General features: G+C 35.5%; 2 protein-coding genes across 2 annotated transcripts; both read left to right on the top strand.

Annotated features, from left to right (window-relative positions):
* Positions 1 to 3,114: 3,114 nt before the first annotated feature.
* On the top strand, positions 3,115 to 5,888 carry LOC144956328 (uncharacterized). The gene is made up of 3 exons (XM_078886825.1): positions 3,115 to 3,299; positions 4,194 to 4,317; positions 5,664 to 5,888. Exons 1-3 carry the CDS (start codon positions 3,193 to 3,195, stop codon positions 5,886 to 5,888), a joined length of 456 nt encoding a protein of 151 aa, XP_078742951.1. The 5' UTR covers positions 3,115 to 3,192.
* Positions 5,889 to 6,594: 706 nt separating this feature from the next.
* Positions 6,595 to 7,831, top strand: LOC144956330 (uncharacterized). The gene has a single exon (XM_078886826.1). The coding sequence runs from the start codon at positions 6,959 to 6,961 to the stop codon at positions 7,829 to 7,831; it is 873 nt and encodes a 290-aa protein (XP_078742952.1). The 5' UTR covers positions 6,595 to 6,958.
* Positions 7,832 to 27,193: the final 19,362 nt, after the last annotated feature.

A 27,193-nucleotide genomic window follows, 5' to 3' on the forward strand; every position in this document is an offset into this window, starting at 1 on the left:
AAGAAAAAAAAAAGACAAAAAAAAGTGGTCAAGAAAGAAATCACTCCTTCAGAACGTAACAGCTCAAGAAACCTGTATTTTTGAAATCTCGGTCTCTTTACATGAATAGGGTCTATTCATCCCTTGGATGACATGACAGACGTTTCTGTAGAAATGTACTTTCCGAAAGATCAAAAGAATGTTTTGAAAGCTCTCTCTCTCTCTCTCTCTCTCTCTCTCTCTCTCTCTCTCTCTCTCTCTCTCTCTCTCTCTCTCTCTCTCTCTCTCTCATCTGGCTGGACTGAGTGTCTGTGAAATTATGTAGTGATGGTTGCAACCCGTGGCTACATCTCTGTTTGACCATAATAATATCTTCTCTATCGGTGGTGGCTCAGTGATACCATTTGGGATATCAGAGACCTGCAAATAAGTATGTCCATTTTATATTTAAATTCACTTTTCGCATATTATTTGGTTTATTCCGACTTTATAGATACGTAGTATGCACTTTCTTAAGAAGCTCACAACATTGCCATCCGGAAGTATAACGAATCAACACACAAAACTTTATGTAACCTTGAACGTTTATAGGCTGGTTAGATAATACAGTTTAGTGAGAATTACTCAGAAAAACGCGGATGGCAAAAACAATAACAATAACAAAGACCAGAGTGACGTCAGCTTCATTCTATCTATACAAGTTTGAGTAAATATGTGTCAGTGCATGACATAATAATCAGTCGGAAGGTGAAAAAGTTGGATTACATCTTTTTTGCATTTTCTGAAAGAATAGAATATGCTCACCAGAGCATTTTAATCTTTATTTGAAGTACAACGGGTGATTTTTCATGAAGTTATGGTCAGATGTATAGGAAAGGTATCCAACAACTTTTCTCAAATTTCATACTTATTCAAACTTGACTAGCTGTAAAAATTATTTAGAAGTGAAATTAAGTTTTAATATTTCCCCAACAAAGTACAAAAAGGGTTGATTTAATCATTTATGACAAGAACTTATTTTAAAATAAAAATTGATCTTCTAACTAAACTTGGCAATATCTCAGTTCAAACCTTTTCACCATCTGACTGACACTTATGTCATTCACTGTAACCTATGTGTCATATTTTCAGAATTCCATTTCTAGCAACAGCTTGCTTCGCCACCGACCCGGACATTGACCATACCAGCTAGAGACCTTCGGTCACATTCCATAACGTCAATCTGCCAACCCATCTAAGACGTGAGTTGTTTTCCCACCATTCCCATCAACATCAAAACGGTATGACTTTTCAGTAACAACATCCCGACAGTTCCTCATGCGAAGAAGAAAAAAGAAAAAACGGAGTGCTTATTCGTCCTTCAGGACGTATTCTTAAAAAGTGTCTAGCCGACCTTCAGTGCTTATGCTAATGAGGTAGGCGTGAAATACGTAAAGGGCAATTGACGGAAAGGCTGTTGTTTATATTTGTCACCGCATTTTTATATGTATTAAATTCAAGGTTATTGCCCTCCCATAAATCGCATTGTTGTTACAGTGACCTATATATGTCACTGCTCCCGTGGCCTTTTTTGTGCGCCCATATTACAAAATCTTCCCGGATAAACAGTATCATCCTTCCAGTCAAGCCATTGCTCAATCGTTAAAAAATCAAAATGGAACGTGTAAGCATTTTCGTTGGAGCAAGGTTTGATTCATATGAAGCTTTCAAAAAATCATTACGGCTTCATGAAAATGCGAAAAATGTGAAATTCATTATAAAGGATTGCAAAACGGTAAGATTTTATTATCACAGAATAGCCCCCCCCCCCCTCCTCCCGCTGTTTTTTCTATTTAAAACAATTTTTTTTTCATTATTAAAAAAAAATAATTTCGCTGCCCATTTGTTCTTAATGCCTTTTATTAATCCTTTATTTATTTAAATCTACATTTAGCATACACTACAGTTTTAAAAGAAATAAAAATTAATGCACATTTATAAAACGCATCACATCTATATCATTGCTTAGTTGTTTTGTTCTTCTTCACATGCCAAGCGTCCTTTCCTTCTTTGATTTTAAAGGGCAATATCTCATTTGTGACCTCTCGTCTCAAAACGGTATTAAGTCGGGTTGGTTAATATGTTGAAAATTGAATTTATAGCCAGAAATATCAGACTTGTGTTGAGTTTATATGAGTTATTGAGGAGAATGGCAACCATATTTTGGGGTGCTAATGCCAACAATTTATACTTTTGACCAGTTTCACATTAAATTCTACTTTTAAGCATCTGGTTCGTTCCGACATAATACCGTTTTGAGACGATGGGTCGCAGTTCAGATCTCCCCTAATGGTCTAAAATTTGTTTAATATGATATAATCTAATATTTATAATCTATTGATGAAAAAGGCATATTTATGATAGCATTGGTGACAAAATGAATAAATAATTAAATAAATAAATGAACGAATAAATTAATAGATGAATGAATAAATAAATAAATAACTATTCAATTCGAGCGGCAGTTTGCAAGTCGAGCGGCAGTTTGCAAGCAAGGTTTTTGAAGAAACCCTCACACTGTTGTCTTTCTGTATATTTGATTGCATGATGATATATGCATATCATTTCAACATCGATATATTGAAATAAGAATATAACATTCTCTTAAATCATCGCTTAAGGTAAAAAAAAAAAATAATTCAGTTATAATCTATTCTACCTGATAACTGTTATAATCGAGTCGTCAGCCGCAGTGCAGCACCCACCGTAAAGTAAGCAAGGGCGAGTAGGCTTTCTCAATATCAAACAACGCGGCTTTTGTGAATCCAATAATAATAATAATAATAATAATAATAATAATAATAATAATAATAATAATAATAAAATAATAATAATAATAATAATAATAATAATAATAATATATAATTTATTCATCTAAAAAAAAAAGGAAATTCGTTTACAATTCCTTACAACATAATAATATGATCTAGGCCTATCACTTTCCTCAATTTAAATGTAACATTTTCACGCTAACGAAGTGTGTTCATTTATTTGTATTTGTAGCCTACTCATTCTCATTCGGATTAGTTGATCATGTCTATGTGTACTTCATTTTAATTTTCTGATATGTGCTTACTGCACCGATAGATTTTGTTGTCCTGTTGTAAGTAGGCATATATTCGGTGTTGAAATAATGTAGTCAATGATATTATTCCATAATATTTATCTTAGGTGATGTGCTCAGATTTCATCAACACAATAGTTTATGAACGGGTTATGTTCGAATGTAAACAAGGAAAAATGAGAAAATCCGAATCTAAAGGTCTCAGACCTATTCAAAGGTAAGGTACAAATTTTCTATGTGATTTTGTAAACAAATAAATGATATAATAACTACTTTTCTTCTTATTACAAACAAACGGGAATTTTGTTCATTACCATAAAATCGAATTTTTAAATAGTTTACTCTCGCATCTGACAACAAGAGGAACGAATTGACCGAATGCTTAAGGCATTGCACTGTGATCCCGATTGTCCCGGCTTTGATTCCCGCTTCAGGCACTTTCGTTATTTTCCTTGGGCAAGATTATTAATCCCAATTTGCTCACTTGGACAACATTGGTGATTCCTGTTGACATCAGACATCCTCTTTGATGGATTATCTATATTCCTTCCTGGAATGCCCAGGCGACGGGATCTTATGGTGCCGTTGCGAAAAGGGCATCAGTAGTCTCCCCCCCCCCCCCCCCCCCCGCGTTCAAATTTACATTATATTCTGGCTTTTTCTCATTGCTTTGTTAGTTGTTTTTCAATTTTAAAAATTCTTTCTTACATAGATAGAAAATAGGTAGTATTCCCCATTTATTCATTCACAAGGAGAAATGTGTCTTTTTAATCTATTGCAAGGGAAGACTTGTACAACCCAGGCATCAGCCGCAGTTCAGCGCCCAAAAGTGAGCTAGGGTCATGGCCAAACGGCGCGAACCGCTGAGCAAAGCTGCCCTATGTATTTGTTCGTTTGTTTCTTTTTTTTTCTTTCTTTTGTAAAATTTTAGGAAGGGATGGGAGTGTGATTTTTCTTCCTCTTTTGTCTCCTTCATACACCAAACAAGTGTCGTCCAAACGGAGCCATCCGAGAATATCATATCATTACCATAGGCATAATTACTTTTCCATTATTACCCATTCAGTCAGTCAGCACTGTCCACGGCAATGATTTGTGTCATTTTTTTCAGATCTTTCAAGCTTGGCTGCATGGCTAAAATACGATTATGTTGCCGTAGGAGTAGTGCCCGTGTTTGGTTCCTTGAAGTCATTGAAGCAAATCTGACTCATGATGCACACACGCCATCTGCATCCGTAAGTACAGTTTAAAGGCACAATTTAGTTTCTTTAAATATTTGAATTCATAGCAAGTATTCAAAATTTTACGTATGCCCTTTTGATGAATGCGCCCTTGTTTTTCAAACAGCAATGTGCAATGTTCAGTAAAAGCCATGACGTTCCTTCTTGTATCTATAAGTAGCTAAATATTAACTCACTTTACTTAAAATTTCGCCAATAAAAAATGGACCAAACATCTTGTCACATTTTCTTTTACACCACCACAATAGAATTTTGGTTTCCTTGTCATTTATTGACATTTTCAAAATCTATCAACGTATATGCCCTTCTACTTCTTTGTAATTTCTACCCCAGCCTTGTGATGAAAAACCCTATTTAAGATCATTATTTTCTGGAGGAAAACAAAATCACGCGATCAACCCCTCGTTATATTTTCGTCTCTTTACGCAAAAAAAAAAAGCGAATAGTGTTGACAGAATGAAGTAACAAAACAGATGAACAGTCATATTGTAATCAAAATAGCGGGCGCTCTGAATAACGAATTTGATATTAATGTAAGTTTTATCGAACAACTTGGTCGTATTGGACATTCAGGCAGCGGGAATTCTACGGTGTAACAACTTTCAAGGTTTTAATCCACAACCCAGATACAACGGAGAGGCCATTTTGCACACATTATCCTTATTCTATCTGAGATGATTGTCACATTTAACTCCGAAAACGGACTTGCACGTGATAGATCGCAAGTTTATTTTGTATCTTGATATGCAATTTTTTATACCCTTTAATTTTCTGGGGAAAAACGATTTAACTGTAGCGTAATAGCAAAGCTATTTTGAGGCGTCCGTATTATCCTTTCTATTAAAAACAAAATAAACAAGCAAACAAAACAAAACAAAATATAATAATAATAAATAAACGTAGGAATTCTAGAATTTTTTGCCACAGCACAAAACGATAATTCTTTATGTCAAATCGATAAATTCGAGAATCAATCAGTGGTAAGAAATGATATAGGTGATGTTATTGGAATGACATAATAATAATAATGATGATGATGATTGATGATGATGATGATGATGATGATGATGATGATGATGATGATGATGATGATGATAATAATAATAATAATTATTATAATGATAAGAAGAAGAAATAATAATGATGATGATGATGACGATGATGATGATGATGATAATGATAATGATAATGAATATATAATAAATAATAATAATAATAATAATAATAATAATAATAATAATAATAATAATAATAATAATAATAATAATAATAATAATAATAAATAATAATAATAATAATAATAATAATAATAATAATAATAAATGTTTGTTTTTTTCCAGGTTCTAACAACATTTCCTGAAATGAGGCGAGTCCAGGAAACTGACTTAGTGACGACTCTTCTCCAATTTAAATCGTTATCATCGAGGGAATTGATATCAGCCATTGAAGAAGAGCAAGGTATTAGACGGACGCCAAAAGATATTCAAAACTTGCGCAAAAATATCGGCTGTCTGATAGTGAAGAAAAGCAGGCAGCCGAAAAAATTTTGGCAGACATTGTCATGAAGGGGGGAAGGGTAGATACTCATTTTGTCGACACTACTGATTCTTCTTCTGATGATATCCATTTCAGAGACATTATGTGTCTGACCTATCAGACTTCTACAATGTTAGAATTGCTATCTCATTTTGGTGATGTACTTATTATGGATGTTACTCACAACACTAATAATATTTGCTTGCCTCTTCTCACTGTTATGTGTATTGATGCAGACGGCAAAGGCCATCCCGTCCTGCATTCTTTCTTGCATTCTGAGGAACGGGACATTATGGTCAAACCTCTGAAGTTTTTGAAGGAATCATATGATTTCTCAAAGACGGCATGTATCTTTGTTGATAAAGATTTTTCCGAAATCGGGGCACTCTCGTCTGTTTTTCCCGATGTCAAACCCATTCTGTGCTCGTTCCATGTTTCTAACGCCATAAAAAGGCAATGAAAAAGAAGAATATGTCTTCTTCTCAGACTTCTACTATTCATTCTATTTTCATGGCCATGAAAGAAGAAGTAACAGAGGAGGGCTACTTGTCTTATTTACGAAAGTTTCAGTCCGTATTGCCTTCTCATGTTTTTGACTATTTCAATACTCATTGGTTCAGTAAGCCTCACTTGTGGGCTGCCCACCGGTTGGTGGACACTGTCAAACTCCATGTCACCACTACCAACCACTGTGAGGCATACCATGCCACAATTAAAAGAGTAGTAAAAGGTGCTCAAAAACTGTCCAATGTCCTCCAAGATCTCTTATTCATTGATAGAGATATTGACTTTCTGTTTTCTTTCAAAAGCCTCCGGTTGATGAATACGAGGGCAGTTGATTGTGGCGATCCTGTCGTTAACGCTATAAGAGATGATGTAACTCCCTTTGCTGCGTCTATCATATTGAATCAATATTCTCTAATGAGCAAGTTGAGCTATGACATCAGATCTCACTCTCTCTCTGACAATACTTTTCGGTTGTCCAGACAATCAAAGTCCTACATTGCATCTCCATCTGAGTGCTCTTGTGAATTTTTCAAGAATTTAGACTTACCTTGTCGGCATATTTTTTTTTGTTCGTTCTCATCTGTCATTACCTATGTATGTTCGTCTTCCTGAAGGACATAGATTCAAACCAAGTATACGCCATTCTCTTCCATCAAACGCTACGTCTCAAATTACTATTCACCGAGTTCCTTTGCCCAAAGCTCCCAGAATAAGGACAAGAGAGGCGAAATTTAACAAGGCAAATTCTTTCTTCAATAAAATGTCTAACTATCTGAGTCTTTTGGGGAATGCAGAATTCGATGAGAAAATGAATTTTCTTTCTTCCTTATTTGATAGTTGGACTTCATCATCCAGTGACCTGTATCACCACTCTGTTGATGGTGATGCTATTTCCAGCGAAGATATTCCTGGTCCTTCTCACTCCAGAATTGACTGCAGTAATTTTGTTGAGCATGCTGTTATAGCTAGTCCTGTTGTTGAGGCTAGTTCTCTTATTGTTGGGGAATGTTCTTCTGTTGTTAAGGATATTCCTCTTGTTGTTAAAGCTAGTGCCCCTATTGTTGAGGATAGTCATCTTTCTATAGCCCATCCCCCTTTTGTTGAGACTAGTCCTCTTGATGTCAAGGCTGATCTCCCAGTTGTTGAAACTATTCCCCCTGTTGTAGCAAGTTCTGTTGTTGATGCTATTTCTCCTATGGCTGAGGCTAGCCTTCCTGTCGTTGTACCTCCACCTACTATTGTTGAGTCGACATCCATAAATATTACATCTCCTCTTGCGGGCCATTCTAGCTCCTCTCCTGTCTTTTTTTCAAATTTGGTTTCTTTTAGTGATGTTAGACTAAAACCGGTGCGTGTAAGAGGTAGGCCTAAAAATAAGCCAAATTTCACACGGAGAAAGCGAAAGGCAACTGGATTGATTCCCTTTTCTACATTATTGGGGGAAAGGAAAAAGCAGTTCATGTAAGGAGAGCTGTTGATGAAGTCAATAACCTGAGGGGAGTGCTTTATAGTACTTGCGATCTGAAGGATGCATTGCGGTTAGGAGCTGTACTATTGAGTGAAGATATTGAATGTTTGGAGGACTTGTTCACTATTACGGATGGAGTGAGTTGATGCGCAGAGTTGATATTAGAAAGGACCAAGGAATAGTTTGTTTTAAGTGCAAGCATTATGATGATGGTGAGAGAATGATGACAAAATGTGAAGGTTGTTTGGAATACTATCATTATGAATGTGCCCGTTATGAAGAGAGTTATAGAATATCGAATTGGTTTTGCGAGGACTGCTTTTAGTTTGTAGGTGTCCACTTCCCTTTGTATTCGCATGATGGTCTTCTTTCATTTTTAATCTTCAATTGTAATTTCTAGTCTCTCTCCTCAAGTTTTTACTGTGCGTTCCATTCTAGTTTTAGGTTCTTGGTTTAATATTTTTTTATCACTACATTGTAGAAACCATCCTTTCTGCTGTCCCTCTGTTTACTCAATGTCCACGCAGTTCCCGTTTCATAATATTTGGCTTTTCATCAGATCAATCTAATCATTTCCATAGCCGCCCAAACCTCCCCCCCTGACTGACAATTTAAATATTTCTAATATTCGTGTAAATTACTTCTTATATATTGTGCATAGAGACAATGTGTGCTTGTGTGTGTGTGTGTGTGTGTGTGTGTGTGTGCGTGTGTGTTTGTTTGTGTGTGAATGCGTGCGTATATGTAGTTGTGTGTATGTGTATGAATGTCTGTGTTTGGATATTGCACACAATCGTCAAGATTATATCAATTAACTTATCAAATTTAATTGTTTTCAACTTTCGTCATCACTATGTCTAAGTGTCTATCTTAAGTTTTCAATTTAAATTCTATTCGCAAAATTACCTAAATGTGCAATAGTATTCACAAGCTTTTTTGACATTTCCAATGATTCACCATCATCTGTGGATTATTCCGAAATGCTTTAAACCGATTTATCAAGTTTGTTGCTCAAGAGTGCAAGTGGTCTTCTTGCTTTTTTATTTAAAGTTAATATTTTCAATCACATAATTGGTACTCTGTACGGTATTTTTTTTAGAGACATCTTCATTCGAATATTTGTATTTTTTGTTTTTCTTGAAATGATGAAACATTCATTTTCAAGCATATGTTTATTATACAGAAAATTTCTAATGCTCATTAAACTCAAAATGCTAATCTGTTTTATTTAGATTGTTAAATTAATGCAGCTACAAATGATATTCGATAATGTGAATAATGATTGCTGTCAAAATTTGTGAAACGAACATGGTTAAAGAAAAAAAAATGTACAATGTAAATTAAGTTTGGAAGTATGTGAAACAAAAACTAATGAGGGATATTTAATTTATAGAACTATAATGACGAAATTATCATTGATGTTAACTAAAACGCAGATATAATGAATATCTTCGATAGCTTTTCTGCTGAAGATAATCTATATCGAATATGCATTTTCAATCAATCGTCATATAATTATATATATATATATATATATATATATATATATATATATATATAATATAATATATATATCAGTGTTATGAAATAACTATTACAATAAGAACATGTGTCTAGATGGCTGCCATCTAATGTGTACTTATTTGCAGGTCTGATAATCTAAATATGTTATGGTCTCATTCTTATTATGGAAATACTCTCGAAGGCAAAATGTTTTCCATTGCAACAATGTTCAATCAAGGCCATAATTCCGTTCAGTTATTAGACCTGCAATTATGGGCACGTATCCCCCGTCTTACCGTTTGAAATGATTGCTACAGTTGTCTACCCTTTTCAAAAGCATTGAACAAATCTATGACATTATACATTATATCATATGATTTAAAATAAATGGCAAATGTGACTGCAATGTATAAAAGGCTTGACCTTATGTGATGGTCGATAGCATACTATAGTGAATAGTTTGAAAGTATAAATATAAAAAAAAATAACTCCCTGCCTTCCCCCCCCCCCCCAACCCCCCCCCCCCTCCCCCCAAAAAATAAAAAAAAATTAAAACCCCAAAAACTCAAGCTCATGTGGCATTCAATATCTGATGATATAAGGGATTTCTCTTCAAAGTGACTAATGATAAAATATATGATTTTCAAAATGGCGGCGCTGAATACGACGCACAGTTACACCTATGTGATGAATTCTTTTGGTATTTATTTGTTTCATGACAAAACCCTTTTACCCCATTTACATATTAAACGTTGTATGATTGTTCGTATTAATGAATGGTATGTACTTCAAACTTTAACGTTTAGAGTCCTGCTTCAATCCTCGGAAAAATCGTTCGTATCAATGTTTTTGTCTCGAGGAAATCGAAATGGCGGCGGTTATGTTTACTTCCGACACAAAATTGCCCCGCTATTTTCATCTTATTTCGCGATTTGTTGATTGAAGACCTATTATTCGCTTATTATATAAAGCGTTGTACGATGGTTTAGCCTACAAAGAGGCATCAAAAATAATAAACCATCCTCTTGATGAAGTAAAAGAATTCATGGAAAAGCAATAGAAAGGAAAGCATTCTCAATTACCAACAATAAAAAACATATTTTATACGATGAATTTAGTCTTTTACCATCTGGAGAAGGTTTTGTCAGATTAAATGTAGAACTAAAAAGTATAAGGCCGAAAGTATAAATCAACGTTCGTTCCATCAGCAATTGTTGAATATTCATAGGGTACAGAAAAACCAAGGATTGATGCGTTGACTGATTGACAGATTAATTTATTTAATGTTAGATTAAGTGACCAATTGATAATGATTATAATATTTGGTGTTGATTGCCAAAAATTAACGAATTGAAAATGAAATGAATATGTTTATGTAGTGTATATCGCACGTGTGAAAGAAAGAAAGGAAAAGAGAGAGAGAGAGAGAGAGAGAGAGAGAGAGAGAGAGAAGAGAGAGAGATCTATCAATTTTATAGTTACATAACATGTACTAAATGATGCCATATTATGGACATAAAGATCTATTAATTATTATATATATTATATAGAGAAGTAGTAGTAGTAAAATAGTAGTAGTATAGTAGTATTTTTAGATAGTATATAGTAGTTAGTAGTAAGTAGTAGTATAGTATATAGTAGTGTAGTTTTGTAGAAAGTAGTAGTAGTAGTAGTATAGTATAGTGTTAGTAAAGTAGTAGTAGTAGTAGTAGTAGTATAGAAAAGTAGTAGTATAGTAGTAGTAGTAGGTATAGTAGTATAGTGTATATTTAGATTAGTAGTAGTAGTAGTAGTAGTATAGTAAGTAGTAGTAGTATAGTAGTAGTAGTAGTATAGTAGTAGTAGTACGTATAGTAGTAGTAGTATAGTAGTATAGTAGTAGTAGTAGTAGTAATATGTATAGATAGTAGTAGTAGTAGTATAGTAGTAGTAGTATAGTAGTAGAAAGTATTAGTAGTAGTGTAGTAGTAGTATAGTAGTAGTAGTATGTAGTAGAGTAGTAGTAAGTAGTGTAGAAGTAGTATAGTATGTAGTAGTATAGTAGTATGTATAGTAGTAGTAGTATAGTATAGAAGTATTTACATAGTAGTAGTAGTAGTAGTAGTAGTAGTAGTATAGTAGTAGTAGTAGTAGTAGTAGTAGTGTAGTAGTAGTATAGTAGTAGTAGTAGTAGTAGTAGTAGTAGTACTAGTAGTAGTAGTAGTAGTAGTAGTAGTAGTATATTAGTAGTAGTAGTAGTAGTAGTAGTAGTAGTAGTACTAGTAGTATAGTAGTAGTATAGTAGTAGTAGTAGTAGTACTAGTAGTAGTAGTAGTAAGTAGTGTAGTAGTAGTATAGTAGTATAGTAGTACTAGTAGTAGTAGTAGTAAGTAGTAGTAGTAGTAGTAGTATAGTATAGTAGTAGTAGTATAGTATGTAGTAGTCGTATAGTAGTAGATAGTAGTAGTAGTAGTAGTAGTAGTAGTAGTAGTATAGTCGTAGTAGTAGTAGTAGTAGTAGTAGTAGTAGTAGTAGTAGTAGTATAGTTGTTGTTGTAGAAGTAGTAGTATAGTAGTAGTAGTATGTAGTAGTAGTAGTAGTAGTAGTAGTAGTAGTAGTGAGTATACTAGTAGTAGTAGTAGTAGTAGTCGTAGTAGTAGTAGTAGTAGTAGTTAGTAGTAGTAGTAGTAGTAGTAGTAGTAATATAGTAGTAGTATAGTAGTAGTAGTAGAAAGTAGTAGTAGTAGTAACATAGTAAGTAGTAGTAGTAGTACTAGTAGTAGTAGTATGTAGTAGTATAGTAGTATAGTAGTAGTAGTATAGTAGTAGTAGTAAGGAGTGACGTAGTAGTAGTAGTAGTAGTAGTAGTAGTAGTAGTAGTAGTAGTAGTAGTATAGTAGTTTTTAGTAGTATATATCTCCCATTTAGACTATTCAACGATTTATTTCACATATTCTTTTTATCACATTGTTAGTCCAGAGGCTTAAGATTTAAGATCAATAAACTTTTTTATTTTTTACTGGGGGGGGGGAGAGTGGGAGGGTGGCATAGCTCATTATGTAGAACACTCACTTCACAACCAAAGTGACCTGTATCCATTCTGTTTGAAGTGAGATTCTGTTCACCCTATTGGGTTGATGGATTGTTAGATATAACGGAAAGTAGTTGCTGGAGATTAGCGTTCTGTTCAAAGGATAGACAAGCAATTTGCTGCTGTCCGTTTGGCGGTATCAAAAGCAGGAAAAGCCTCGCCTCGTGAACCCTACACTCTGAAATATATCTTGTTTTATAAAAGGATATGACCGCTTTCTAAACTTTCTATAGTGTGATAGCCACACATAGTTTTAAAACTAACATCGCTACATACTCATTGTCAGCATAATATCCACACGTTTTCAATCCTGAAATAAACGATTGATCTTCACACTGTGTAATAAAACTGTTATTATTACTATACGCACTATCACTATCACCTTTTTATTATTTCAATTATAAAAAGATAGTGATAAAAGATGATGATGATGATGACAATGATTATGAATATTGCAAAATAAAGATGATATCAGCTATTTATATATGAAATAGTATGTGTTTTGTTCTTTAAACCTGGTCGTGTGCTAAAGTTATTGTCATTACCTGTTTTGTTTGTTTTTTTTTTCTTTTCCTTTTGTTAAGACTGACATTCAGGGTCTTTGAAAATAGCAACACTTAGACTTGAGACTGGAATTCCACCAGCTATCATTCAAATTTCTTGATATTATGCGATATCCGCAGGGTAACTCATAGCCTATGCTTCACTACACCGCCATTGGTAACTCGAAAGTACTCAAGGGCTTTTTAAGTCTTTGAAACTTTCCATGGTGGGCAGGAGGCCACCCTGTGTCTTCTATCCCCTATATCTGTTTTTCCGAGTTGTTTTCTGTCTTTGTCTTGGAATGGGATTACTTTGTCTTGTCTTAGTGTCGGAGATATTTTTTCCCTTGTAAATCATCTCTCCTGTTAGGTATTGTTAGTTGTATATTCTGTTTTGGATGTATTCTGTAAACATTTGAGTGCATTCCTCATAGGGTATCCTGTCTTGGTGTCTGGATGAGACTTTTAAGGTGATCACAAACTAAGTACATTGCAGCTTGGCTCGTACATCTGTTCCCTATTTGAACCAATTCTCCTTTGTCTTACTTTTTCTTGGCGGGCGCTTTGATTGTAAATGAGAATATTTTGACTATTCCATTTTCTTCTTTTTTTACTGTCGCTGATGATATACTTAAATAAATGTGCCGCAAGCGCCGTAAAAAAATTTTAAATCCCCCCCCCCCCCCCCAAAAAAAAACAAAAAAAAAACCAACAAAACACAAGTCTTTGAAACAAATATGTTCCTGTATCAATAAGCCATGGTATCTTCCACGCATGGGGGTCAACTTCCCTGTTCTGTCATGGTTGGTGGGGGGGGGGGGGGGGGGGGGGGGGGGGGGGGGGGGGGGGGGGGGGTGGGGGAGGGAGGGGGGGGGGTAAACTCTTACTACTGTCTTGGTTTCCCTCCATGTCTGTCTTCATCATTCCATATTACTTTCTATTCTTGCCATGGAAGATATTTCTTGAGACCACTTTAACCATTGATTGGAGTTCCTCATCGACACCCTCAAATTTATGGTATCTTTTACGTGATATAGGGTCCAGATAACTCTGTTAGTAGAGCACTGGCTTCAGACCATAAGCCAAGATCGATCCCAGGTGCAGTCGGGATTTTCTGACCCCCGTGTTCCCCCTGCATCATTAATTGGTAGCAGGTTCAATTATATCTAGTGGAAAGAACTAAGATAGACCACGTCCTATCCTATCCAAATGATAGCAACAAGTGTCCATTTTACGCTATAAGAAATCGGGATAAAATCCGGCTCCATGGTCTTATGATTTAAAGAACTACTTTTTGTTATGTATATAGTATTGTAAGTCATCAACTTGTTATAGGTTTTGATATATTGGCATATTTAATGGAGATCCTTTGTATATAGTTTAGGTCGCTCTGGATGAACAGGTATAATACATTTAACTTTAAAAATCCTTCTATATAATTTTATAGAGGAATACTGGGACTTTCAAAAATTACACTGCTTTTAAAATTCCCTTCAATGTAAAGGATTGAATGCCAAACCATTTCTTCATTTATTCCATAGTCAAACCAATTGGGGCAGGTCACTCAAATTCAACAGTGTGTCAAAATTATCCCAATACCTATGTATATTATTGGTCAAGAACTAATTAGCCTACTATCTATGTCAAAGTCTATCTATGTCAAAGTCAAATCGTTTTGCAATTTAAAAGCTCAGGGGCTTTTTCGTTGCACCTGCATGTATATGTATATCATACGTATGTAGTATGTATGTATGTATGTATGTTATGTATGAAATGTATGTATGTATGTATGTAATGTATGTATGTACGTACGTACGTACGTACGTATGTATGTATGAAATGTATGTATGAATGTATGTATGTAATTATGTATGTATGTATGTAAATAATATATATATATAATAATATATAATATATATATATATATATATATATATATATTACACAAGCATAGAGCCCAATTCACTGGACGAGAGAAAGTACCCTAATGAATATTATAATATAAAATTATAAATACGGACCCTTATAAATATCACGACGTTTTATAGCACATTCAATTAATCCATTCAAAATTGAACAATTGTTTGTTCAAGATGAATGTAATGATTGATGATGTCCAGTTTAGTCATTTTATTTATTATATATAGGGTATCTATGCCAGATACAAAACGACATTAACATTTAAATATTTCAAATTTTTATAATCTGATCAATTTATCTAGATATTATTGTTGAAATGGAGACGGACAACAATTTAAAATTACATGCGATTTGACAAAACGATCGGATGATATTTAAAATATGGATTTATGTATAATTGAATAAGAAACCATTGCATTACAAAAACCAATTTCCTAGGAAGAGAGAGAGAGAGAGAGAGAGAGAGAGAGAGAGAGAGAGGGGGGGGGGGGTGGAAAGTGTGTTATACAAGTCCTATTGTAGGCACTTTAAGATTCGTGTGTGTATGTTATGTATGCATGTATGTATCTATGTATGTATATATGTAGGTAGTTATATTTGTATCTATGTGTATTACGTATTTATGTATGTAGTGCGTGTATGCTTGCGTATGTTCTATGTATAATTATGGCACGATTACAGAAGATGTAAACTCGTAGCCTACTAGCCTATATCAATAAAGAGAAAAGGAACTGGGAGAGAAAAATACACAAAACCGAAAAACATTATGGGAGTGGGAGTAAAGGTTAAGGGCATAAGTCAGACTTTACTTGTCTGTCTGTTTTATACTTTTTTAGTATCAAATCTTAAATTGAATCTTCCTTTCAAACTAAGAAAACAATATAATTTCTGTTTGTCAATGATATTGATCAAAATATTAATAACTGCCACTCTTGATTAGCTTTTAAAGTCAGATCTGATCTACGAAATATTTGAAACGGACATCAACAATATTTCATTCAACTTTTTTTCATCTCTTTGTAAAACGAAGTAACACAAGTGTTGGAACGGTCAATTCAGATTTTAGAAATTTCCATGAAGTAACCTAATGACACTATAAACTTTGTAAAATAACCTAGATCCCAGTGAGGGAACTTCCTTTCGAGACAGCAATACCTTCTCGGTTCATCGTAGACACAATTAAATAGGAGGGTTGGACACGCCAAAGGATTGAACCACCCAACTTCCTCCCAACGTCCTCCCCTCGTGTACTCTTTCTTTTCTTTTTCAATGGGGACGATCTACATTAATTTTCCACGTGCTCGAGTCATTAGTCACATTGCAGATGTGCTCAAAATGGCATAGTTAATAAAACGTTCACAGTTCTTGAAATATCCAACGTCACATTATGTTACTTTTCCAGTTTGACGGATGAGTATGTTTACAACTTTCATAGACAGAGCAGCGTGTTTACTTTTATTAAGAAAAGATCAACCGTTAGACAGACCTAATCATGTGACTCAGTTGGACTAAAACTTGATTATAGATCGCTCTCATTGGATTAAAATCTTAAATCTATGAGAGACCTAGATCAGAGTAAAATCAGGTATCCAGATCAAATTTAATTTTAATTTCATATATACGAAAGCTAAATTAATTATGAAAGTATAATCGACAGAATGTGATGTAACAAAATGAGACTCGTTTTCATTTTTTATAAACCTCTTGTAAATCTAACCTTCCACATATCTATATTCAGCCGCTTCATAAAATAAATTTTTTCATGAAATACAATGAGATAAAATAATTTCTGAAATTAGACAAATATACAAACACTCACACACAAACACACTCGCACGCACGCACACAAACATACACACACACACACACACACACACACATAATTTATTATTATTATTATCAACTTTATCTGTCCTTTAAATGCTGCTAAAGATATTTAAATAATATTACAAAGTTAAAATCTTTCGGTTTATCCCCCCCCCCCCCTCTCTCTCTCTCTCTCTCTCTCTCTCTCTCTCTCTCTCTCTCTCTGCACCTACAGAAACAACAACCACCATCCCCGTTCGTTAAATGCTCTCTCCCTGTGACTGTGACAATGATTAACGATGTTTTAGTCCACGCTCATTATCAAGTCTTGTCAACCGCCCCCCCCCCCCCCCCCCCCCCCTTCTTACCCAAGCTGTATAGTCTACGGCCTATACGATATCTTCTTTTCTTTTTTTTTTCTTTTTTTAACCTATGGCGGGACGGAGAAAAAAAATTGAAAAAACATCAAAAAGCAGCATTGAGTTTTTCAATAATAAATGGGTCACAGTATCCGTTATTCAACTTCGCAAAAATTATTCGTACGTAAGTCTAAGCCGTCTGTAAATTTTAGAACTGCCAACTTCAACGAATAAAAAAAAATATTCGGAAGTTTGCAAGATGGTGGTGACCTTGTTACTTGTTATGGTGATGATGGCGATAGTGACGCTCTGGGCCCCTTTTTATGGACGTGGACTAGCGCTTAGTCTTTGGTTTTAGCTAAGGACTTGAAAAAATCGAATTATATGTGAGATGACCAAATATTTCCCAGACTAAAATCACGTCACCTTCAGACTAAGTTTGATTAAATTTTAGTCATTTATTGCTGAGGCCGGACTTCAAGCTTAGTCTGAGACTAGTTACGAGGATACGTAATATCGTCGATAAGCTATTTTTAGATAGAGAGAGCTTCGATTCGGAAAGAAAATACTTCGGTTACGAATGACAGAGGCAAAAGGTGTCCTGCTGGTATTGTCACTACTTTTTTTAAAAATGTAAGATATGCTAGACTTTCGAAAGTACAATTTTTTTGTGAGTAAAAACTAGGGAAAAAACCCGGAATCTAATCGGTTAGCAGGTTGCAAATGAACGGAGACTCGAAGTAGAAGGGTTCGCTTCAAAGAACAACGAAGAAAATCAAACAAACAAAAAACAAAAGAAAAAAACAAACGACTAGAAAGTATAGTGGAGACAAAAAATTATTCTGTTGGCATGACACTGACTGAAATAATGTGATTCGTCAGAACACATTTTCCGTTGTTTTTTGTTTTTTATTTAAAAAGTTCAATTCGTTTGATTTTCACTGACACTTTCATTGGCCTAAATATATAATTGACAGTCGACCATGGGCATCATTGTTGTCTGATCAGTCGACAGTCAATATCATGTGATTTCATTAATCACGGCAAAAGTAAGTTCAAATATGAAACGGAACGGAGGTGTTGCTAATTTCTTCTTTGGAAATCTTTTGCGTTGAAAATATCAAGGCTGGTGTCTTACTTGCCATTGTGTACTAGAGAGCTTGATGTTACAAGCACAAAATAGCTGAAATAGGCACCGTCCTAACAACGCCCACTTCTCGGCAAGAGCCTCGCTAGTCAGAGACTAGAAAACGTTCATGAAATCCCACTTTTTAGACACTTGTTCCGCCTCGGCTTAAGGCTAGCAAATAATTTACTAGACTAGTAAATAACTAAATCTAGTCCGCTTACATAAAATTGGGCCCTGGTGGTGGTAGTCGATGTTGTGGTGATAGTAGTTAGTAGTGCTAGTGGTGGTGGTAGCAGTGATGATGCTGTTAATTTTGTTGTTTTTGTGATGGTCGTGATTGAAATGGTGATCCCTGATTGAAATGATGATGATGATGATGGTGGTGGTGGTGGTGGTAGTTACAAAGCTGATGCATTGGTGATGTTGATAGTGATAATAAGAATAATGTGGTGGGGACGATAACGACCATAATTTACTTGTAGTGGTGGTGTCAATGATCAAGAAGCTGAAGTGATAACATTGAAGGCAATGGTGACGCTATAGTGTACGCCTGTGATATTGGTATTTAAAATGATTGTTTTCTGGAGTGGTGGTGGCTGACATGATAGTTATGCTTTTGCTAGTGGTGGCAATAGTTGATATGACCATGGTAATGGTAGGTATAATGCTGTGGTAGTGATGTGGATGGGGGTGCTGATACGTATGATATGGTGCAAATGATGGTGGTAGCGATTCTGATGGTAATGAGGCTGTTGTAAAAGTGCTTGTGGTAGTGATTATTGTCTGTGATGGTGATGGTTTTTAAATTGATGTGGATCGACGTGCACTTATTTTCAGGTCTGATAACCCATTTCCTTATTGGCTCATTGTTGTAATGGAAATCTAAAAAAAAAGACGCAAAATACTGTCCATTATACAACAATGTTAATCTAGGCTGAAAAGTGGGTTCGGATGTCAGACCTGCGTATTTCTACACGTCGATGGGGATGATTTGTTAACCTACAACGCAGCACAAATCCCTTTCGAAATGGTATTCTGCCATCCCACTATAATACAATAAGTCGAATGCTTGGCAGGTCTGTATCACTGCGTACATAGACACAAGTTAGTATTAGTAATATCTATTGAGTTACCACATTGAGTGGTGATAAGCCAAATTACACATCTGGAATACAACATTTGCATACAAAGTTGTTTGAATACAGAATTATTGAGAAAAATCGTGTATTTTTTCTTGTATCCATTGTTTAAAATATATAAAGCTTATTATGTATATATTTCCGTGTTTTTATTTTTCAAATTTTAACTAAAGTTAGAAATATATTTTTGACCAGTAATCTTAGCTTTATCAGACGTTAGAGACGTTTCTAATATTGATGTTGTTATCTATAGACCCCTACCCAGATCAAAATAACAATCCCAACACCACTGATAACATAACCCATTGTTCTGAGTTTAAGAACATAGGCAAATTATTGTTCTTAGGCCGAACTGGGCTTTTATGTTCTGTATCATCCTATTTCATCCAGTTTCAACCCGTAGACATTTCAAAGCCCAGCCCGTTGACATTCTAACTTCTCGTCAGGGCAAAAGTGGATACCAAATACTTAATAGTATTAGCTAACGAATGAAGTACTGAAAATATTGAGGACTTGGTATTAGTATATGTAGATTAGATTAAATGCAACGTTGTGCTTTCGGCTTTGGAATTAATTTGCGTGTTGTAAAGCCGCCAAATTCCATACCGTCTATACCATTACCTCGTTCACTGCCACTAACTCATTGAATTCTCCGTGAATTAAATCTACAATTCTGTAATACAGCTCGTCTACTCAAGACGGTACAACTTATAACAAAATTTTCTGAAGTTAAAGGACATGTATCGACATTGTTCAAATAAATGAAAAATGTTGGCTAAATTCAAGCCAATATTGATGGCCCTCACTGAGTTATCAAGATTATAATATTTTTAAAAAACTGCTTCTTAAGAGATGTTTTGGGCTGCTTATATTACTATGACTAATATAATATTTTTGACAATTTTAATACTAGTCATTTAAATTAAATAGTTATTGACTGTTAAACCACTATCATAGATAGAAAACATGTAATAAAGGCAACCCCCCCCCCCTCACACACACACACACAAATACACAACAATTTTTTTTTTAAAGAAGAAGAAGAAAAAAATAATTATCCCCACCACCAAAAAAAGAAAGAAAAGAAAAAAAGAAAAGAATACCTGACGAATCTTCCTCTGTGCCCAACCAACCCAAACTTTCGAGCAGGCATTTGAATAGGATACTTGCCAAAAGGAGAACACGATAATAGTTCCTAATAAGGAAACGATCACCATTCTGGAAAAAAAATCCCAGAAGAAAACGAAAAAAAAACAAAACAAAAAAAACAACCCCCCCCCCCCAAAAAAAAAAAAAAAAAAAACAACCCCCCCCCCACACACACACACACACACAAAACTAACACATACACGCACACACACACACACCTACACACATACACTCAACTGATTATTTGACTCACTAACAAAAATTTAAAGACGATACGGATATATCATGTAATTACGTAGAATCGAATCTAGCTCAGTACAAACAGAAACGGAATAGTGCCCAGCTGTAGTGTGAAGTACGAATAGTGCAAGCACACTATTTGTCCTTACGGACGGCAATGGCGGTTGATGCTATTCGACCTTAAGGACGAATAGGGCTAAAAAAAAAAAAAGAAGAAGAAGAAGCAAAAGAAATAGAGAGAAAAACAATTACGACTTGTGACAGCTCTGCAGATTAGTGTGCAGATTAGCCATGGTGACAGTCTTGACAACAACTATCGTCTGCGTTTCGTCATGTGACATTTGTTGTAAACCAACTTGATCCGCCATCTTATCAAGAGGAGAGGTCAGAGGGTATTAGTGAAATTTCACGTTACCTAGGCAACGATGTCAACACTGTCCTTACTGGATTCGTGGTACAGCTCGTGAAGCGTCTCGTAAATGGTTGGTTCATCATCATTCCCGTTGTTTGTTTCATTTTTATCAACCATGTGACCCGTCGTTTCAAAACGGAATTGTGTCGGGGTGAATGGGATGCAAACAATGATTTTGGAACGAAATTGATAAGAAATGTGAGGTTTTTTAAAGATCACATTTAAAACACTACGTCTATTCTCCTTACTATAACATAATGTAGATTATAAATTAAAACATGGGTGCAAGCAACTGGACCTCAAAAAGCCTGCAAGTCTACTTATGACAAGACATATAATCTGAAAAAGCCTGCAAGATTCACGGACTTCACCTCGTCATTTGAAGTCTTGTTCTCAGCATCTAGTCTTCATAAAAGTAGTCCACAATTGTTTTATGTTTAATCCAACGGTTGTAATGGAGTAATTTGTTAAGTTTCCTGTCACAAAAATAAATCAATCACATCCAAATCGCAAAAAGCCGGCGACGTTTTTTTCGGTAATCCAATCGGCCGGCAGGCCGGCTGTGCCGTCACTCTTGCACCCATGTTAAAATTGTATCTTATAGGCCATACCAACATAAAACCGTTTTGAAGAGGTGGGTCACAAATATTAACATTTATTTAGCGCATTCCACGGATTTTCCATGCCCAATGAGCTTCACAGTCATTTATTTATTCCTTAACCCCCTCCTTACCACCTATAAGGCAATCATCACATTTAAGTTGTTACGATGCAGCCAACATTTTTCTCATTCTAATTTCTGTTGTACATCATAATATTTGAAAAAAATGTTTGCTATAGTTAAAGTATATTGGCACTGTTATAAAGAGCTCGTTTAGACACAAAAAAAGAAAAGAAAAATATATATATATATTATATGTATAGCAAGAACTAATAGCTTTTGTGTTTAAGTGAAATAAATCTATTTTTGTATAGGTTGGGTGTGAAGTTTTGGGGACAATCCGGAAAATGGCCGGTAAGAAGAGAGTTAAGTAGGCCACGGAACCGTAATAGTTCCATTTCATACAACATCATTAGGCGTCTTTTTTTTTTTTGTATTAACACTCTTACAACATCCACCACTGCCTATAGCTAGGTAGGTACTCATTCCCACCTGAGTCGAATATGGCAATGAGTGTATAAAGTACCTAACCCAAGGACACAACGTCGGAGTCGGAGTGAGAATTTTCCACGATCACTGACAAATACCCGGCCACTGACCACGCTTAATATCGCTTGATTTTTAAAATTTTTTTTTGTAACAAAACGAGAGATACCGAACCATAAAGCCATCGATCTACACTTATCCGTTGAATATTGACGAAAAGTATCTTTTTCATTTTGCCCACAAAAAAAAAAGAAACTTCTAATGCATCCGAAGAATTAACTCACTCAACCCTAACACCGACTATATCCGTAGTTTACCCGCATTACTTTTACCCCATGCTTATTTATTACATTTTTCTGAGACAAATTATTGGCGTAGTACTAAAGTCAATGTTTTTCGTCAGTGTTAGTTGAATAAAACTATCTATCCACATGCTCATTTTTAATACATTTTTTTTTCCAATTTGGAAAAGCAACAAAACTCTCTAGGATTGAGTGAGTTAAAAATGTCCCTAAAAAAACATCTTTAATAAACGCGAGACTTTAAATGGATAGCCCGATGTTATTATTGTGTTTTTGATGGGAAATCAGATTAATGTTGTGGAATCACTTAACCCAGAGGCTTTAAGAGAGAACAATTTATAACTGAGTAGATACATACAAATATATCGCAACAACATTGTAAGTAGAAAGACAGAATATGGAAAGTAAGGAACAAAGAGTGCATCTTTCTCTAGGGCATGCCACTCTGATCTTTGTAAGCACTAATAAATAATAGTTTTAAAAATGGACTTAACGAAAAATAAGTAATTAAGCTGTAACTAAAGTCAATTAGTAATTAGCTAATAACAAAGGGGAGCAACTCTTTCCAAGAGTAACTCGAAGTATAGATATATTGAAGTTGACGTCACTCAGATCGTTGTTATTGTTTTTTGCCATCCGCGTTTGTGAGTAATTCTCACTTAACTGTATTATCCAGACTATACAATTTTATGGTTACACAGAGTTTTGTGTGTTGGTCCGTTATACTTCCGGATGGCAATGTTATGAGCTTCTTAGCCAAATGCATACTCTCTATAAGCCAATAACAGTTATATCCACAAGATATTCTCAAAGAGTTTTACAATGGGTTCAATGCGATGTTGAGATATATGAAGGTCTGATATCCGAACGCAGTGATGGGCCTAGTTTATCATTGTTGTCATGACAATATTTTGCTTTTAAAAAATGTATTATGAAATAGATGTCCGTTACAAAAATGAGCCCATAATGAATTGATTTATCAAACCTTCAAATAAGTGCACGTCGGTTCAATGGAGTCACCGACAATACAGAATAATATTATCTATGTTGAATGAGTCAACGGCCTGTTTTATTGTCGTACTATGATGGAAAAAAACCAAACATTTTAAACATTTTTAGCTAGTAAACATCGGTTAAAATGACTCCCATTTTGTTGACAACTCTCAAACCTGGGGCTTCAAGGAAGAAGTCTAAGGCTTGAGAGTTTTTGACAAGCTGGGGGGTAACTAATCGATGGATATTTAAAGGATGATTTTTCTGGCCAAAAGTTTTTTTTTTAAATATGAGTTGTGATTGTTTTTGTTTCTTTTTTCTTCAGACTACCGAGGTGAAGGCTCTGTCGACATTTCGACAGACAGAGCTGTTGCTATCAGGTCGTACCTACTTATTTCACACACAACCATCCAAAAGAATTGGATTCAGTAGTCTGATGTCACGCCGCCCGGCAACGGTAGCCATCTTGGTTTTAAACAAAGAAAATCGTTACTTTTTATTCTTCAAGCTGGCTAGAACTTTTCATGTCTTGTGACCAAATGTGTAAAAGTCAAAACATGATCAAATTTACGTTTGTTTTTTCCCCTCTGGATACGCTTTGATGCTCGCCGAAGAAATATTTCATACGGGCGTCCGCCATTGTTCCGATAGTTTAGAGCAGGTGTTACTAAGTTACCATACGTCATAAGGAGGGAAGTGACGTTACGACTGTTGAAGAGTATTGGGACGATCTATAGATAGAATGCGCTTGGCCAAGGAGTTCACAACATTGCCATCCGGATGTATAACGGACCAACACACAAACACTGTGTAACCATGAACTTTTATAGTCTGGTTAATACAGTTTAGTGAGAACAACTCACAAACGCGGATGGCAAAAACAACAACAAAGGCCTGAGTGACGTCATCTTCGAACTATCTATATTACATTTCCATGTGCATTTTCGAGGTCATTGGTCACTTTGCAAAATATGCTCAAAATGACCCACGTAGTGAAATGTGTTCACAGTTTGAGAAATTATATCTGTAACATCCCGATTCGTCAGTTTGACACATGTGTATGTTTTCAGTTTTCATAAACACAGCAGCGTGTTTAATGTTATTCAGAAGTGTCCAATACGATTCAATAGTCTGATGTCACGCCTCCCGGCAACGGCGGCCATCTTGGTTCTAAACAAAGAAAATCATTCCTTTTTATTTTTCATGCTGACTAGAACTTTTCATATGCCTTGTGATCAGAATGTGTAAAAGTCAAAACATGATCAAATGTATATGTTTTTTTTTCCTCTGGATACCCTTTATGCTCGCCGGAGAAATATTCATACGAGCGTCCACCATTGTTCCGATAGTTTAGAGCCAGTGTTACTAAGTTACCACACGTCATTAGGAAGGAAGTGACGTTACGACTTTTGAAGAGTATTGTTGTACAGCAACAAATCATGTGACCGATGACAAGGTTGGACGAAAACATGAATATAGATCGTTGCGTTGTCCAACCAGAAGATGTTTGACCAATCAAAACATGGAATTTGTGTCACACCTTCACACTTGCTCGGACAAGAATGGTTGGTTGTTTATAAACAATAACGTGAATGAAATCGAGATTTCTCTGATCATTGTTAATGTGTTTATAGATAGAATGAAGTTGACGTCACTGGGGTCTTTGTTATTGTTTTTGCCATCCGCTTTTATGAGTAATGCTCACTGAACTGTTTTAACCTGACTATAAACGTTCATGGATACACACAGTTTTGTGTGTTGGCCTGTTATACTTCCGGATGGCAATGTTATGAGCTTCTTAGCCAAGCGCATACTATCTATAGATAGAATGAAGTTGACGTCACTCGGGTCTTTGTTATTGTTTTTTGCCATCCGCGTTTTTTGAGTAATTCTCACTAAACTGTATTAACCAGACTATAAACGTTCATAGTTACACACAGTTTTGTGTGTTGGTCCGTTATACTTCCGCATGGCAATGTTGTGAGCTTCTAAGCCAGCCGTCATACTATCTATAGATAGTATGCAGATGACGTCACTCAGGCCTTTGTTATTGTTTTTGCCATCCGCGTTTGTGAGTTGTTCTCACTAAACTGTATTAACCAGACTATACAAGTTCATGGTTACACAGAGTTTGTGTGTTGGTCCGTTATACTTCCGGATGGCAATGTTGTGAACTCCTTGGCCAAGCGCATTCTATCTATACCGCCAAATGAGTGACTAGTTATCACACACTTTTATCGATCATATTATAAACGTTTAAGTGTTGGTTCTAGTTCTAATGATCAAGCCCTAGAACAGTGGGTATTTTACTTAGACACATACCATCGATAGTAAATTCTGTGCAGTACGCCATTTTTACCAATCACTGCCATTGTTTCCATTATGACGACTGTCCGAGGGGCGTGGTTATCTAGATGTCTATATATAGTCTTAATACGATTCAATAGTCTGATGTCACGCCGCCCGGCAACGGAGGCCATCTTGGTTCTAAACAAAGAAAATCATTACTTTTTATTTTTCATTCTGGCTAGAACTTTACATATGTCTTGTGATCAGAATGTGTAAAAGTCAAAACATGATCAAATGTATGTGTTTTTTTTTTTTCCCTCTGTATATTATTTATGCTCGCGGAGAAATATTTCATACGGGCGTCCGCCATTGTTCCGATAGTTTAGAGCCAGGGTTACTAAGTTACCATTACCATGCGTCATTAGGAAGGAAGTGACGTTACGACTGTTGAAGAGCATTGGTGCCTCGAGCGTTACGAAGCATTAACCTATAGATAGTATGCAGATGACGTCGCTCAGGCCCTTGTTATTGTTTTTGCCATCCGCGTTTGTGAGTTGTTCTCACTAAACTGTATTAACCAGACTATAAAAGTTCATGGTTACACAGAGTTTGTGTGTTGGTCAGTTATACTTCCGGATGGCAATGTTGTGAACTCCTTGGCCAAGCGCATTCTATCTATAGATAGAATGCAGATGACGTCACTCAGGCCTTTGTTATTGTTTTTGCCATCCGCGTTTGTGAGTTGTTCTCACTAAACTGTATTAACCAGACTATAAAAGTTCATGGTTACACAGAGTTTGTGTGTTGGTCCGTTATACTTCCGGATGGCAATGTTGTGAACTCCTTGGCCAAGCGCATTCTATCTATTAAATATTCCGTGCCATTAAGCCCCTTCCGTCCGCTTGATTATACAGTGGAACCTCCCGATTACGACACCTCCGAATAGCGACAACCTCATGATAACGACATTGACTCCTGGTCCCGATTTTTTTTTCTATTTAAGATCAGTAAAAAAAAACAAACCCTCCAAATAACGACGCACTTTTTAATAAAACCTCCGAATACCGACATGATTTTGGCGATTTTCGGCAGTTTTCGTAGATATCTGATACTAAAAATACCGAGTACGAGTACTCAAAGTTTATAAAAAACGATTCCTGCTTGAACCAATGAGAACGCAGCTTTTGAAACCAATGAGAACGCAGCTTTTTTTGACGAATCTTGGATGATACGCATTAATAAAAACCAAGGTATAAATGTAAGTGTAAGCAAGTAAACACAAAATCTTGGAAAATGTGATATTATGTGGTGATAGTAGTAGTAGTAGTAGTAGTAGTAGTAGTAGTAGTAGTAGTGGTA

This window comes from Berghia stephanieae, chromosome 11 (assembly GCF_034508935.2).
Source record: "Berghia stephanieae isolate SIO BIC M18660-M18661 chromosome 11, UCSD_Bste_1.3, whole genome shotgun sequence".
Lineage (NCBI taxonomy): Eukaryota > Metazoa > Mollusca > Gastropoda > Nudibranchia > Aeolidiidae > Berghia > Berghia stephanieae.

What these genes read in the sequence shown, in the direction of transcription:
- LOC144956328 (XM_078886825.1), top strand. Translation starts at nt 3,193, where the DNA reads ATGTGCTCAGATTTCATCAACACAATAGTTTATGAACGGGTTATGTTC. An exon ending in GGTCTCAGACCTATTCAAAG is followed by an intron (nt 3,300 to 4,193) that starts GTAAGGTACAAA and finishes CATTTTTTTCAG; the next exon opens with ATCTTTCAAGCTTGGCTGCA. An exon ending in CACACACGCCATCTGCATCC is followed by an intron (nt 4,318 to 5,663) that starts GTAAGTACAGTT and finishes GTTTTTTTCCAG; the next exon opens with GTTCTAACAACATTTCCTGA.
- LOC144956330 (XM_078886826.1), top strand. Translation starts at nt 6,959, where the DNA reads ATGTATGTTCGTCTTCCTGAAGGACATAGATTCAAACCAAGTATACGC.